The sequence below is a fragment of the Eufriesea mexicana genome, unplaced genomic scaffold (genome assembly GCF_001483705.2).
Source record: "Eufriesea mexicana isolate 0111107269 unplaced genomic scaffold, ASM148370v2 scaffold1482, whole genome shotgun sequence".
Classification (NCBI taxonomy): Eukaryota; Metazoa; Arthropoda; class Insecta; order Hymenoptera; family Apidae; genus Eufriesea; species Eufriesea mexicana.
Genome location: NW_016909634.1, coordinates 1500480 through 1516200, shown reverse-complemented (window position 1 = coordinate 1516200; position 15721 = coordinate 1500480). Strand labels below are relative to the sequence as shown.

Genomic DNA, 15721 nt, shown 5'->3' with positions numbered 1-15721 from the left:
ATTAGCTATAATTAAATTGTTTAATTATTATCTGATTATTAAAAAATATCACTTTTGCAATATTAATCGTACAAATTGTAACCTACAAACATAATTCTTTTCACCAATTTTTACTATTTACCAATTAACCCACCATAAACTTAACTGATTCAATACAAATAATGAGTAGATCTGTACATAAATGTCTGTTGGAGCAATAAATACAGATCAAACCAAATTACTGAGCAAGCAATACTATTGTCAGATTCTCAAATGCAATTTCAAAATTCTCCATTAAACAGAAATCAGTATAGTTAGATCTCCTTCCATATTTCTTTTTTTCTTTTCATTGACACTTTTTAAATGAATATAAACTTCAAGAATTTCAATTTTCTATAGTACTTGAAGATTCATCAGAAATATAGTTCTACGGTGAACAAAATGGTTCTACCTCACAACTCTCAAAACAATAAACATTCGTTCCACCAATACCAGCAGTTTTTCGCAGCAATTGAAAATCGAAAAATGGTGTTCGTTTGTCGAATGGGGAGGCTGTCCAGTGATCCGAGTGATTTGATAAGATCGAAACAAGCCAGAAACACGAATTCGATCGCCGGGGAGTGGGGGTCGCGGTGGTGGGCGAGCAGCGGGAGGGAAGGGCGTCGATTGATTTCGAGACGGGGTTGGAAATCACTTTCGGTAGAGGCGTTCGACCGCCTCCGCTTCCGGTTCCACGGATTCGGATTACAAAAGCGACTGGCATCGCGAAACTTCGTGTTGTTCGCGCGTATTCGACCCTCTTTGGGCCACTTTGTGGAATTAAAAATGTTTCCCGTTTATTTTTTTATTCTTTCTTTTTGCCTTTTTTTTTACCTTTTCGTGGAACGAGATTCGAGAGTCGAAAAATACGATTCGGTACGAGGAAATAGGTGAATTGTAAATTTTTCCTGTGAATCATTGGATGTTACTGTTCATTCGATTTAGCTCTACTTTTTTTTTGCATTTGACTGTGGTTATGCACAAATAAATTGGCTCCGATGGATATACAGAATTACTGAGATAAAAAATTGTTATTGGAGTTCGAGAGAATTTTTATTTTCGATTATATAAGGTGGAAAAAAGCTTCAGAATTTTATTGTTGAATATTTATCACGTAATACGATTCGCAACAGATGTATCATAATGATTGCATTGTAAGTGGTTAGGTATTATGTATGGAACACAATATCACTGAAACATTCACCTCATGCTGCGCGATAAATCCGTCCCATTTAATATTTAAATATACCTTTTCAAGTAATGTAACTAGTCTGCTTTCCCCCGGCTGTACTTGTTTTATTATGAATTCTTCGAAGAATTTCTCTGAAGTTATACGAATTATATTTTGCAAATTAAAGTGCTCACAGTATTCATTAAAGATAAGAAACTATTAAATTATCGTTAGTCTTAAAATCAATTATTTCGATATAAAATTATGTATTACTATTCATATGATTTACTACTCAATATAGTAAGTGAATTTCTTGAATACACATTAGAGATGAAAAAAGAATATAGTTTAGAACTATATAACACTATATAAATTTAAAAAGGTCTCAATTTTAGGACCCCCCTCTTTAACACCCTGTATAAGTACATGTAAGTAATTTATTTCATCGAAAGATCTCTTTATGAGTTTCAAAAACCAAAAACCTTTTCCATTTATCATCACTGACCAAGAAAAGGTAACTTCATTCAACACAAAGAATACACGAATGTTACCAAAACCCCATTTCTGTGAACTTTATGATGCAGCATTGTACACATTCATGCAAAAGAGGAAAAAATAAAATACTAAATTCATCATGAACCACTATTTCACAAATTACATATGCTTAAATTTAAGAATATCCCAGCACCATAAAAAGAAAAAAAGAAAGGGAAAAGAGAAGAGAAATATATAAAAAATAAAATAAAAACATACCATATTTTTTCGCCCCTGAATATTCGTACGATCATTTAGCAATTTCGCGAGAGAAGAGACATTTATAGTAGCCGGAAACGCGGCCGACCATTGTTAAGACGTTATTTATCGATACACGTGTAAAGGATAGGGAGGGGCATGAATTCTCGCGAAATAATTTCATCGTGTTACAAGAGTGGCTCCATTGGGAATGCGCTATCTTCCCGCGCTCACTGTCATATTTTATATCCCTTCCAGTTCCCTTTTGTTTCTAACCCCCCTCCCCTCTATCTTCCTTTTTTGCTCTGTTTCTATTATTTTTTCTCCGGCAACTTTCGACAGTGAAATATCACTTTTAATTCTCGCAGTCGGCGTTTTATTTTCCGAGCTCAGCGAAACGAGAAACTGCGACGGTAGGCAACGTGTTTTCCCGCGCTCCAAGTCGCGGGCGCAATTAATATCCGGTTCGATCTGTCAATTAGGGAAATCTAGGCTTACGCGGTAAACAGACGAATGAACCTTTGATTCCGCTGAAAAATGTCAAGCTTCTGTTAACTCCACGACGGTGGTCTCATTTACCAATTTGTTTCGTCGTTTCACCGATGAAAAGTAGATAATTCGAAATTTCGTGGAAAATCTAGACTCGTGAAGTGACGCCATTACCGAACATAACCTAGAAAACTAGTTGCTTCGTCGCTAGTTATATGCTAGAAAAATTAACTATTATTTTCTTTCGCGACAATTAAATTGAACGGTGATTGTTATTTTTCAGAAATAGCTTCATTAAGTTGACATTTTTAATTAATTAAAATGCTTGTTTAAAGTAAAACGATTGGAACAAAGCTTTATTGTAGGTTATGTCGGATTAAACCGCGTCTAATTAACAGCGCATATTTTAAAATTCATTTTCATAAATTTCGTTTCTTCATAAATAACATTGATATAATAGGAAATTAATTTTTCATATTGTGCTTAATCAAGTCTTTCATAGATTGCCACTCTGTTAAATTATGTTCGAAATAATTAAACGAATATACAGAGAAAATTTCGCTTTAGTTGGATTTTAATTAATATTTTATGCAATAATTCGCTGATATCGTATGTTACTCTGTGTCCAACAATTGCAAATGTCAGGATGAATTTTATTGCAATAAGAACAGAAGTTTTTGATTATTTATTAATTATTACGAACTGATTATTTGCAAAATTCCTGCACTTTCGTAATTATATGCAAGTACGTCGCTTTCAGTTGCTCCGCTCGATTGCATTCGAATTCCATCGCTGCAGCAGCGCCGAAAATGGCGCCAAGTAACGCGCGTAAATAGCGGGAGGCGTTCACGCGACCGAGTGTTAATAAATGATCGTAATTGACTTACTAATGAACGTCGTGTACGGCGTCGAGTGGGAGTTGAACGTACTCGAGTTGCACACGTCGTCGGGCTGCTGGCTCCAGTCCGACAGTTGCATCTCTATTATGTGGTTATCCCTTCGGTGGAACATCAGGCACACGTAACCTTTGTTACTGAAACAGAAAACGAAAATTTGGTCAGTGCACCGTGGATCAATGTGATCCGAGTAGGGAAAAGAATTTTGGAGAAAAATACCTCTGAACCCTTTCAAATTTCATACAGTTCCTACTACAGACACGTATATCGTATATTTGAAGTAATTTTATATTTTTTCCATTTAAATTTCCCGGGATATTTTCATACGGGGAAAGTAATAATATGATTTTTACAATAATTTTTAAAATATTGAGAAATTGGATATACCACTTCCCGGACAGAAACCGTCAGTATAGCGACGCTTATACGAGCTTCGAGGAATTATAGATATTTCGACGTGAAAAATACAATAATATATTTATATTAATATTCCACTTTTTCGTACTGTTTTGAAATTTTGTACTAACTGTACTCCATTAAGACAGACAATCGTGTAGTTCATATTCCAGGTATGAAAATTCTCAAGTACTTACACACGAGGAAATAATATCACGATTCTGACAAAATGACTGTTCAACTAATTTAAATTTAATTATTGAAGTACCAAGAAAATTGAATTTTCTATTTTTTCGTGTCCCGATGACCCTTTTCGCGTCCTGGTGCCCCTTTCCGTGGTACGAAAAATTCCAGGCAACGTTTACAAATTTGCAAGAAGGAATTGAAAGGAGAAATAAGGGAAAACTGGACAACGGGTGGCCCACACACAATATCGCCGCAATAAAATTAGAAGTTAATACAACCTTTGCAGGGGGTGGCGTGGGATGGGAGTGGGGCTGTTTCATGAAAACGAGACACGTCTAATAATCGAGCCAGTAAGCCGTAAAAGCTGCCAGTGGTCGACAAAGGGGGAAGGGTGAGGGGCAAGAGCGTGGAAGAAAAGAAGAGAATGACTGGGGGTAGATGTTGGCCAGAACGGGGGTGGAAAACAAGGGTAAAGGACCTTAAATCTCTGGTCGCTTCCGCGGTCGGGCCAGGATTAAGATTTTATTTTATCAGGACGTTTCTTAACGGGTCTGCGTTAACTTTAAGCGTAATCCCTTTACGACTCACCCCGCCCCTCTTTTACGACGAAACTGTGAAATCTGTAGTGGAGCGAGTTCATAACGCGAGACAAAGCGTGTTTGTTCGCGAACTCGCTCATCCTGCCTCTTTGTTCAACTCTGGGGAAGATTAAGCTTGACAGAAAAGCATCAAATTGAGAAGCTTCCTTTCATTGCGAGTGTCTCTTCGTTAACCTGTGATTTGACACGAGTGAACGATAGGATGTGGTACGTAGGTAAATTCCATACTTGATGAAGACGTTTCAGTGACATCCTTAATTTTGGACTGAAAATAATGAGGGGCAAGAATAAAGAAGAACTGGGCATTAAATAATCTAAATATTTAAAAAGTTTCTCCTGATATTCTTTCAAATAGGCTAATATTGCAGTATCACGAGTATGCTGTCATTGATGTTATATTTATATTATTATAATACTGCATATGAGTAAATGGATAAACTGAGAATAATATTTATTGAATAGTATAACAACACAATATAAATTATAATCAAATCACATAAAATAAGTTCGCTTCTCACTGTGATATAATCTATTCAGGACTCTCTCACACACAACGTGTATTTTTGATGATTGCCATTCACCCACTAATTGTTTTTTACGACTCTGTCATACTCGTCACACACATACATTCTTCCACACAAACATTCCTCACACTTATACCAAACATTCTATGACAACCGCTACCACACTACACACATAACCTCACATTTTATTGAATTTGGTATAAAGATATAAAGAAAAAATAGAGTTTACGTGGTCCCATATATAACAAGAAAAGGTTAGGTACCGATTTAATCAATTGGAAATACTCATGCCTAGAAAAATAATTGAGTAATACGTAAATCAAAAACTCATAAAAATTTTGGGACTTAACCCTTTGCACTCGACGATTTCTTGACTAAAGAAGAATAAGGGTTCAAAAATTTTCTGCCATATAAATGACGGTATTTTTTTGAGTAGTAAATAAGAAATAGTATGACAATTAACACGTAGAATTATTTGATTTCGATACCTTTCATATCGTTACATTATCTGAAATTTGACCTATTAATGAATATCGATCTTCGAAATTTTATCAAATGGAGACTGAAGGGCGCCTCTCGAGTGCAAAGGGTTAATACTGGCAGTAGCATAAATGAGATAATTATAATGTCAATAGGGACAGATTCAGATAAAAATTTCTTGTATCAATGTAAACATCTAATTCAGAAGATAGTTTGTACCTTCCAATAATTTTTAAACACCTTTCATCCAAGATTTAGCAGATCTTAACATCTTAAATACGAGCTTAAGAAAGTATTCCAACCCTCATAGATGTTGAACCTCAGCTTAAACACTTCTTATCTAAACATTTCTTCAATTTGCATACATAACCTAGAAGCTAAGACAAATTCCAGAGACTTAAAGATGTATGTTAAACGAAGTTTCTGTTACAAACAACGTCAATCTTATCTTAAGCTATCATATAACATCCACTACTATAATCTAACTGAACTCTTACACATGACTGAATTAGAAAGATATAAAATCAGACACAAAAATCGAATCCATAATACGACCCATGTTTCAATTTCAAACAATAATTTTATCCCAACCTTGTGAGTTTGCCGTTTGACAATTATATATTTATTAGAAATTATAATATACACACGCCACAAAAAGATTACAACGATTAGGTATGATTTACATTTGATCTGATCTGATCTAGATCTTCCACTCGCGCTTCCAAAAACATACATATCTAAATTCGTGCCATCACTCGACTTCACACACTCGCATTCACAATAACAAAACAAATCCACACTCTCCTCCCTTGGTTTTATTTATTTTTCAACACTCATAAAATTCTTTACAATTTTTAATAATGTGGGTTCACTTAACGCTTTCGTCGAACAAACTTAACCTATAACATGCACTAATAGAAACTAACCTAACTTTAGACAGCACACAAATTTCGAAGATTCAAAATCAAATGCAAAAATAAAAATCACGAAGGTATTCTAATTCAATAAAGACTATCCGAATTCTAATCATAAGCAACATTAATTTCATCTGTACCTAACCTATAACCTATAACCTTCATAAACTAACCTAACTCTACAAACGAATGAAATTTTAAAGATACAATTTTCAAGTATCCATCTTTATGAAATACATAACCAATACTACGAATCGAACAAATATTAAAACTAACCTAGAAAAACAACCTAATCTATAACATGCACTAGTAGAAACTAACCTAACTTTAGACAGCACACAAATTTCGAAGATTCAAAATCAAATACAAAAATAAAAATCACGAAGGTATTCTAATTCAATAAAGACTATCCGAATTTTAATCATAAGCAACATTAATTTCATCTGTACCTAACCTATAACCTATAACCTTCATAAACTAACCTAACTCTACAAAAGAATGAAATTTTAAAGATACAATTTCCAAGTATCCATGTTCATGAAATACATAACCAATACTACGAATCGAACAAATATTAAAACTAACCTAGAAAAACAACCTAATCTATAACATGCACTAGTAGAAACTAACCTAACTTTAGACAGCACACAAATTTCGAAGATTCAAAATCAAATGCAAAAATAAAAATCACGAAGATATTTTAATTCAATAAAGGCCATCCGAATTTTAATCACAAGCAACATTAATTTCATCTGCACCTAACGTATAACCTCCATTAAAATAAACTAACCTAACTCTACAAACGATTCAAATTGCAAAAATATAGAATTTCCAAGTATCCATGTTTATGAAATACATAACCAATACCACGAATCGAAGAAATATTAAAACTAACCTAGAAAAGCATCCCTTCCCAAGCGTATTCCTCACGAAGCCAGGCTTAAAGAATAAATCACGTCACTCGTATTCTTCAAAACTCCCAACACCCGACCAACTTCATTTCCACGCCTCCCGAATGGTTTTCTCAGCCGGTTGTTTTATTCAAAGCTTCATCAAACGCGTTCACTTTGTTACAGACGCGAAGAAGAGGGCGCTGGTTACCCCTGCCGGGAGTAACTGCATTTTCCTTACGACCGGTAGCGCCATGAAAACGAACATAAAGCCGCGCGTATCGGTTCCCATGAAACCGAGGCTCGCGATCGAGAACACGGCCGGATTTTCGGTTTTATAACCAGACCCGTTCTTACGGACGCGTTCCCGCGGATTATTGTTATGGCGACAGATCGCCTTCCGGTTCGTCCGGTGTTCCCGTGCGTACGCTGGAAACAGGATTGGGGTGATGATCGCGGTCCATTGATTTCTTCTCACCTTTTATTGAATTCGGCTCGTTGAGAACAACGGGAATAGAGGATTTGCAAACCGCTCTTTGGGTGTTGTTGTTTTACCAATGGAATATTCGTGACGTATTTTCGGTCCAGTTTTATAGCTGGATAACCTAGATTCGCGTGAATTTCAATGTGAATAAATTCGATTTAGGAGGAATCGTATAGATGACCGTTTAGTAATAATAATAACCAAAAAGAAAAAAAAAAATGGAAATATGTGTAGGATCGAGTGAAATAATATTGCAATGCTAATGGGGTAAAATAAGCTTTATTAATAGAATAATAGTAGTAACTATATACTTTCGTCCTGATAGATCACGAAATTCATTTGACCTTCCACTCTGACTCTCCTTATAATACTCTTTCTGGCACATTAGCAACTCACAACTCTTTTACGACTGACTTGCCCACGTCCTTGTACCCTTATTTTAAGCTTACATTCTGTCTTCTGTCATACTGAGTCTCTCTTCCTCAATCACACATTTCTCACACGATCTAGTACTCGGTAGACCAGGTATTTTAAATACTCAGGACGCACTCCTAAACCTTCGTTAGTTGTTTGCACTCGATTCTGTCAGAAATACCCTTTACAATCGATTCTTTTGCACGCAGTCCATTTCGTCCAGTGTCCCAAACACTCTTATCATTCTCTCAAGGTCGCACTCGTCCCATTCCTACTCATGTATGTTTCAATACAAGATAATATAGTCTTTTAATTCCACTTAGGGTATCCTTTTCGAAGCCTTGTTCAGTTTTCTTAAATTTTCTTTCTGGCTCAAGTAATTTATGCACTCTTCCTAATTCTATTTAGTATTTTATATTCTTGTCTATTCATTAATGATTTTAACCTTGAGAAGCTAGAGGTTGTGCCTGAGCTTTGCAGAGCGAGGAGATTATGCAATGTTTTGCCAACACTTGCCAATATCTTGCCAAAAGAATAAACGTACATTCCGACGTAGATATATTCATTTGGTCATTATCAATGAAATAATTATCTAGATCCTAAGTTCATTTAGCATTGTCTCAAGGTCAGGCGAATAACTGCACGAAAATTGCATCACGTTCACGCAATTTGTTCTCAAGGCATTCAAAATGGCATTGGACACTTTCCGAACAAATTTGTTGCACTGTATATATGGTTGGACTTAGGCCAGGCTTAATTGTAGTTTGTATCACGCCTTATATAAATTTAGAGAAGACACAGTTTTACCCAATGAAATTTAAATTGAATGTGAGTTAAGTTAGACCCAGCCAAATGTAAGTACACTTAACCTCGGTTTAAATCACCACTGGTGGCATGTAAACTGGAAGAATATTGGCAGTGTAAGCTAACACTGGTCTGCACTAAGGTTACATTCAGTTCGTTCCATTCAACCAGTTCAGTGGAAGTATTCGGTTTCAAACATTCGAACACACTTTATCATCTGTCTCTGTCAAGGCACGCAATTTATTCAAATTAGCAATATGTCATTATATTTTACTAATTCAATAACGTTACGTGGATGAGTATAATCTGTCAAATGATGATGCATCCATCACAATTAGGTGCTGACAATAGATCTTTAATCTTATCTTTATCTACTAAACGACTAAATGTAAGTAGTTCTCCGAGCACACCACAGATGGCACTAGGTGCATAATTCAATGTCGCTAGGTGTTAAAGACTCGCCGAACGTCATAACCTACAAAGGTCCCACGTGTGCAATTTTCAAGACATCAAATAATCGTTAAATAGCCGATTTTCGATGAATTTTTCTTCGACAAAGTACGAACACTACGAAAAGCAAGAAGTGGAAGGAAAATGCAATTTAATTAATCGAGTTGCTCAGGCAGTCATTTACATTTTGCTTGCTGGAGTGTATCCAAGCATGTCTCAAACGGTGTTACCGTCCCCCAGGGTGCAATGGCGGCTTCTTACGGGCTTGTGTACATTTTCAAGCCTCTCCTCGAGAAGGAAGCACAAATGTAACGGAATATAATCCCATTTTTGCCACCTTTTCGCGACTACATACTACACTTTTCGCCAAGGGGAACCATCGATGCTGTTTGATTTAAAAAATGGAGGGAATCACTGGCAGCCATCTTAACACTAACGGTTTCAAGTGAATTTTGAGGTTATCTACGATGCATAGAATATTCCTACCAAAGTTGAAATTAAAAATGCAATTAGTCAGTTGCATTTATCTCATTATAATAATCGTAACAAGTACAGTGATTTAAAATTATTATACGGAAGAAAAAGGATAACTATTCTCGACGAGATTTTTCTGAGAATTTCAAAAGTCGTAACTGACGAAGTTTTGCTTAAATTAATTTAGGTGTTTCATGTACCTTGCTTTAATAATGAAGTTTCAATAACTGAAAATTACAATCCACAAACTCGCCTGGTGACTTCATTTTTTATTCGACCTAATATTCAAATTTGAAAGAAGTTAAAAAATTCAGGAAGAGAAAGGGATTTTCTTGAAAAAAATCCACGAAGATTATAAAACTTTTATCGTACTTCGAATTCTTAAAAGATTCGAAAATTGGAACCGTGTAAAATTCTACGCGAACCGTGGAATTCTACCCTCTCTGGCGCCCTCAGGGGCAAGCAATTCCCATAAAGAACCCATTCACGATCATCGCAACAACCATTCCAATAATTTTTTCTTCCTCACAGAGGTCTCGTAAAAAGGAACTAAAAAGATTGGCGAATTCAATCGAAAAACGTCAGCCAAAAATGAAATAAAATCTCCCCAGTCACATATTGTCCTCGTTCCACAGACCTTAAGGAGGTTACCAGATGCAGAAAATCGTCCGCAGCTCTACTCCCGTGGCATCTCCAGTTTCCAATCTAATTTATGTCTGGTCGTTAGACGATTCAATGAAAGGAGCACGCTTATGCGGCCAATTTGACGTGCACCCTTTCCACCTGAGAGCCTCTCACCCTTCTACAGCCATCGTTCCATCTGTTTCCTTCCTCACTATCCTCGTATTTCTTCCAGCTGCTTCTCTTCTTCAACTTTTACCATTTTCCAGACTTTCTTACTGTTTCTCCTTTTTCTTAACCTTTTGCTTGTCAATTTTATTTCGGCCAGTTTAATACATTTTTTATAGCTTTTCTTGACAGTTTGTCGAGTTTGGCATTGCTCAGGGTTAGTATTATTATAGTTTAGTTTATGGGATTCTAAAATATTTTTCTTCCCGGGAGAAATTCGAATTTTGTTTAAATTTCGTTTCTCCATCGATTTGCTTTATTGTATAGTACTTTTGTAATTTTTTTCTTAAATATGATTATAATAAAAGTATAAAGAATTATTAGGAATGGAGTATCGTATATTATATATTTTATATTTAATACTGTGTATTATTATTTAAATATTTAACGTATATATATTCTGGTATTAATATATTATGGTACAATGTTACTAGTACCAAATCATGTATAGTTTTAATAGTATAGCATATAATATAATCTTAAAATAAAGAAATGCATGGAAATATATGGTATTACAAAGAAATATTGAATAAGTTAGCTAGTGAAACTATTTCTGATTTGACTATACTTCCAAATATTTATAAACAATAATACATATAAATTACTGCATGTTCATTAAATTTAGTTCAATATTAAAACTTACATATACATATACCCGTACGTACTACAATTCAGCAAAAGTAGAATTAAATACATTAAAATCGTCTATATAACTGTACAAATTGCAGTAAAGGATTAACCTAACCTCAATTTCCCAAAATCTTCAATCCCAATGAAGCATGTCTCAAGAACTGTAAAATGTATCTGCCAAAGGATCTATTACACGATTCTAACATTTTCATTTTTAATAAAATAATAAAATAATTTGTATTTCAAATACTAGGATCAATCATTGCCGCGTATCTTATATTATAAAATTACTGCAATTCTGCAACTTTAAAGGTAAATAAACCAATTAACATGCCTCGCCTAAATCCAAGTACCTAACCACACATTGTCAGACGTAATCACGTGACAAAGGCACAAGCCAAACTTCATTCTCGAAATTTTTCACCCTCTTACTCTTCTCCATTCCATCCCTATTCGCAAAGGGGTCTGGAAAATCCGATCAAAATAAAGTTCGTCATCTCAGGTATTCACTATCCAACGAGGTAACCAACGAGAAAAGATCCACGTACCGCCGCTGCAAGAGCCATTTACCAGCACCCCCTGTACCCTTTTATCTCTTCCCACCCTCCACTAGCTGTCTTCGCCCTCTACCCTCGATACTCACCCCCCTAACCCCATGAATGCCTTTCTTCTGCCTGTAGTTAACTATCTTCGTGACGAAGACGCATCAGACACCGTGCTCTGTGGAGCGTGGCGCACGCGATATCCGGCGGATGTTGCGGCCGCAACCGCAGCCGCAGGCCCGCTGATCGCAGCCCTCGATGCGGTAACATCGAAACAAACGAGTCCAGGACAGGGAAAACCGGAGAAGATAAGTGGGAATCGGGCAGAGACTGCTCCGGCTCGATTGTTGTTGGGCTACTGATGGCTACGGATGGGGATTTTATTTCTGAGGATCTCGGTTCGGCGCTCCTTGGGGATGGTGAAGGCAGTTAAGGGGGATGAATCAAGGCGCTCTTTTGTTTTCCGCGGAGTTTTAAAGCTATTAACGTTGAAAGATCGTATTTTAATGCTAATAATAAGTATTAATGACTTAAGGGATACTTATATTATACTCAGCTGCTTCATTTCGCACTAGATTTACGGAACCCGTCAAATTGACGCAAGGGTTGCTACAATTACACGAAGGTAACAGATTTAGTTAACTTATATTAACACCAGAACTACCGATCTTCAATGGGTACCTAACTATAACGTGCTCAGATTACAGTAATTTTATAAAATACGATAAAAATGAGTGAATATATTGATTAAAGTTCTTTCTTAATACGAATTGATACCAATTTTATTCTTAAAGCAGGTGTATGTGTTCGGTGACTGTAAAAAGAAAAATTCTGGGACCAGTCATTTTGACTGGATTGGTAGGTCTAGTGTTAAGACTGTTAATATAATATGTAATTGTTTTTAAATTAAACTAATCGTGGTTTCCTTTACCTGTCAATTTGACAGGTGTCCTTAGAAATAGGTATACAGATAGTAAACATAGTGTCGACATCTGAGTTAGGTTTAATATGGAGTAACATACGTTTGTTAATTGCACTGGAAAATCTACAAATCCTTAAAATGAGAGCAATATATTTACAGAAAAATTGCAAGAAAATTTAAACTGGTATTTAAACTTCGAATACCAATATTCTTCACGTAAACAGTAAATAAACAGAATTAACGATTAACAGGTTCGTTTTGAGCGTTGCAAAAGTGTGGAAACAGTTATTACAGAAAACAAATATATACTCTAACAATAAACATTGGAATACATCTGAAATTCACTTTCACGCGTGTTTCTACGATATCAACGAAAAATGTCACCGAATTTTGAACAAGTTTTTACAATAAAAAACGTGTTTCACGTGTACAGCGAAACAAGTTTAGCAATCTGGGAATAAATATTTTACGAAAGTTATTCGCTACTATACAGTACACGGGAATTCGTTATTGAACGTGCGAAAAAATAACAAGAGCTGTTCTATTCGCGATAAAAAGAAGGTAGAAAGGATAACTCGAAGTACAGTGTTCGGTGTTAGCCGGGGAGTAGCAGAGATTCCGTCAGATTTAAAACGAGTCGAGTAAATTCCACTAAATCAGGGATAATCGAATTACCTGAAAGGGGTCTCGGTCGGTCTTCTAGATGGTTCAGTCGACCCAAGCCGATCGCCGACCAATATTATTTTTCATAAATCTCTCCGGGGCATATTTACGTACCGCCGACCCCTCTAATCTCTTCTCTCGCGGCCGTTGTTTGTTATCATTATTCCCTCGCGGGGCCGAGTTTTTGCGCGTCCCGTCCCTTCGCGAGATTTATTTCGCTGCTTACAATTAGTTCCTGAGTCTGGCCTGGAAATGCATCGCGATGCGGCGCGGTTCGTCGCCGTGATTTAACAAGCCGCGTTCCCGACGATATTTTCCCGCGCTTAAACGGGAATTTATGGCACGGTCGCTTGTCGAAGCAGAAACACGGTCAAGAGGGTTACGCCGTGAGGAGAAAAAATGAAATTACTGTAGCGTAAGGTTGGAGCGAAGTGGAAGATAAAAGGAATCCGTTTACGAGTCAGTGATGGGAATATCGGCAGTAAAGTCTCAGTTATTTTGCGTAATTACGATCCTCGTTTCTTTTATTGTTTGTTTTACGGCACTTACAGGCCGATTCAGGGAGCGAGGCTTATTCCGAGTGAAAAGGACTCGTAAAGATTTCACGCTGCAAACATTCAAGGGGGATTTATGTCGCAACGTTTCGCGTAAACGTAACGTTACGGTTCGAACGGGGGTATAACAAATGCATCTACAGGCAGTTTCAGAAAAGGGAAACGTTAATTACATATCGAAGAAATTTATTTTTATTGGAAGATCAGAAGTGGTACCATACGGAATAGAAATATTTCCATCCAGGAATATTTACAGAGGATTTAAACGGAAAGTGTATCTACAGGTTGCTTCAAAATGTAGCCAATAGAAAACCCACACATTTTTTCGCTACAGGATGTACAGAATTTTTGAAAAATTTAGCTTATTACCACATTGAGCGTCGGCCTCATACGATTGTTCCCGAACAACGAGTAGCTAAAGAAAATATTTAAAACTTGTACATTTCCTTAAATTACTATATTTTGACTGCATATTCGTCATTCTGTGGACATTTCGCTATTACTAGAATCATCGGAATCACTCGAATATCGTAATGGAACAGCTCTTGATATTCTCCTTGGACCCAAATCACTATCACTGTCCTCGACTTGTATGTCAGAATCTTCCGAATGTATCGAATAATCTGATAGAGGGTCAGCGATATACTCGTTGAAAACTTCGCTCATATTATATGGGTAAAAAGTTACAGAATAATAAGACTTATTATATTGTTCGACAAAAGGCGTAAACCTACGAAAGAGGTACTAACTGAGGAATACACTGCTTGAGAGTGAATCTTGCTTTGATCGTTTCTGAACCATCGTATACGTTTTATTTTCGGAGTGTAACAAATGCAGATTGTCGTAAACGTGACAAGTGAATGCAAATTGATGTGTAAGACATCCATACAAGCGAAAAAGAATCCTCATCATCGTGAGGGCGAGAGTCAAGTGACAAATTTACAAACTTGCATTATCGCGAGGCCGGCGCTCAATGTGGTAGGAATAGCTATAGGTTGTTTCAAAAGAGAATACCGAAATAAATTCAAAGAATAAGCTGTATAAAACATTAAAAAATTACAGTTCCCCAGTTGCTTACAATAAAAACTGGGAAAGTACATACACATATATAAATATAAGATACATAATACATAATAATACATATTACATGATACATATAATACATATATAATACATATATATATTATGTACTACGCCCTTTATATATATATGTATATATACTTCTCCAGTTCTTGTAGTGAGGAACTGGGTAACTGTAATTTTTTGGTGTTTTGTACAGCTTATTTTTTGAATTTACGTCGGTATTCTCTCTCTCTATATATATGTATAAAAAGTGTATATACAGACTATATAAGTTATAGGGTATTTCAAAATTCGTCCAACTAATGCAATTCTTTCTTGGAATACCAAGAGAGTTGCTGAAGACCCGAGCAAGTCCCATGCAAGAAACTCAGAAATGCCTTTTCAGTGTTACCCAAAAATGCAACAAGTGAGCCTACAGGTTGCTTCAAAAGAGCCTAACCCAGCCCTATCTGCAATCGCCATAAAAACACTTGGGGTCAAGCCCAAATAGACTGAAAAACAGTGCCGACGGAGCCATACATTGCCGGTAAACGGCACGTTCGGCGATGATTTCAGCA

The 15721-nt window shown here is 36.2% G+C and overlaps 1 protein-coding gene across 2 annotated transcripts in view; it reads right to left on the bottom strand.

The window, feature by feature from the left end:
• LOC108548288 (uncharacterized) overlaps positions 1-15721 on the bottom strand; it is a 601332-nt gene that overhangs the window by 16902 nt on the left and 568709 nt on the right. For both annotated transcript variants that reach the window (XM_017901144.1, XM_017901145.1), the window contains one exon: positions 3298-3443. In XM_017901144.1, the coding sequence (XP_017756633.1) occupies positions 3298-3443 (146 nt within the window). The remainder of the gene's footprint in view (positions 1-3297; positions 3444-15721) is intronic.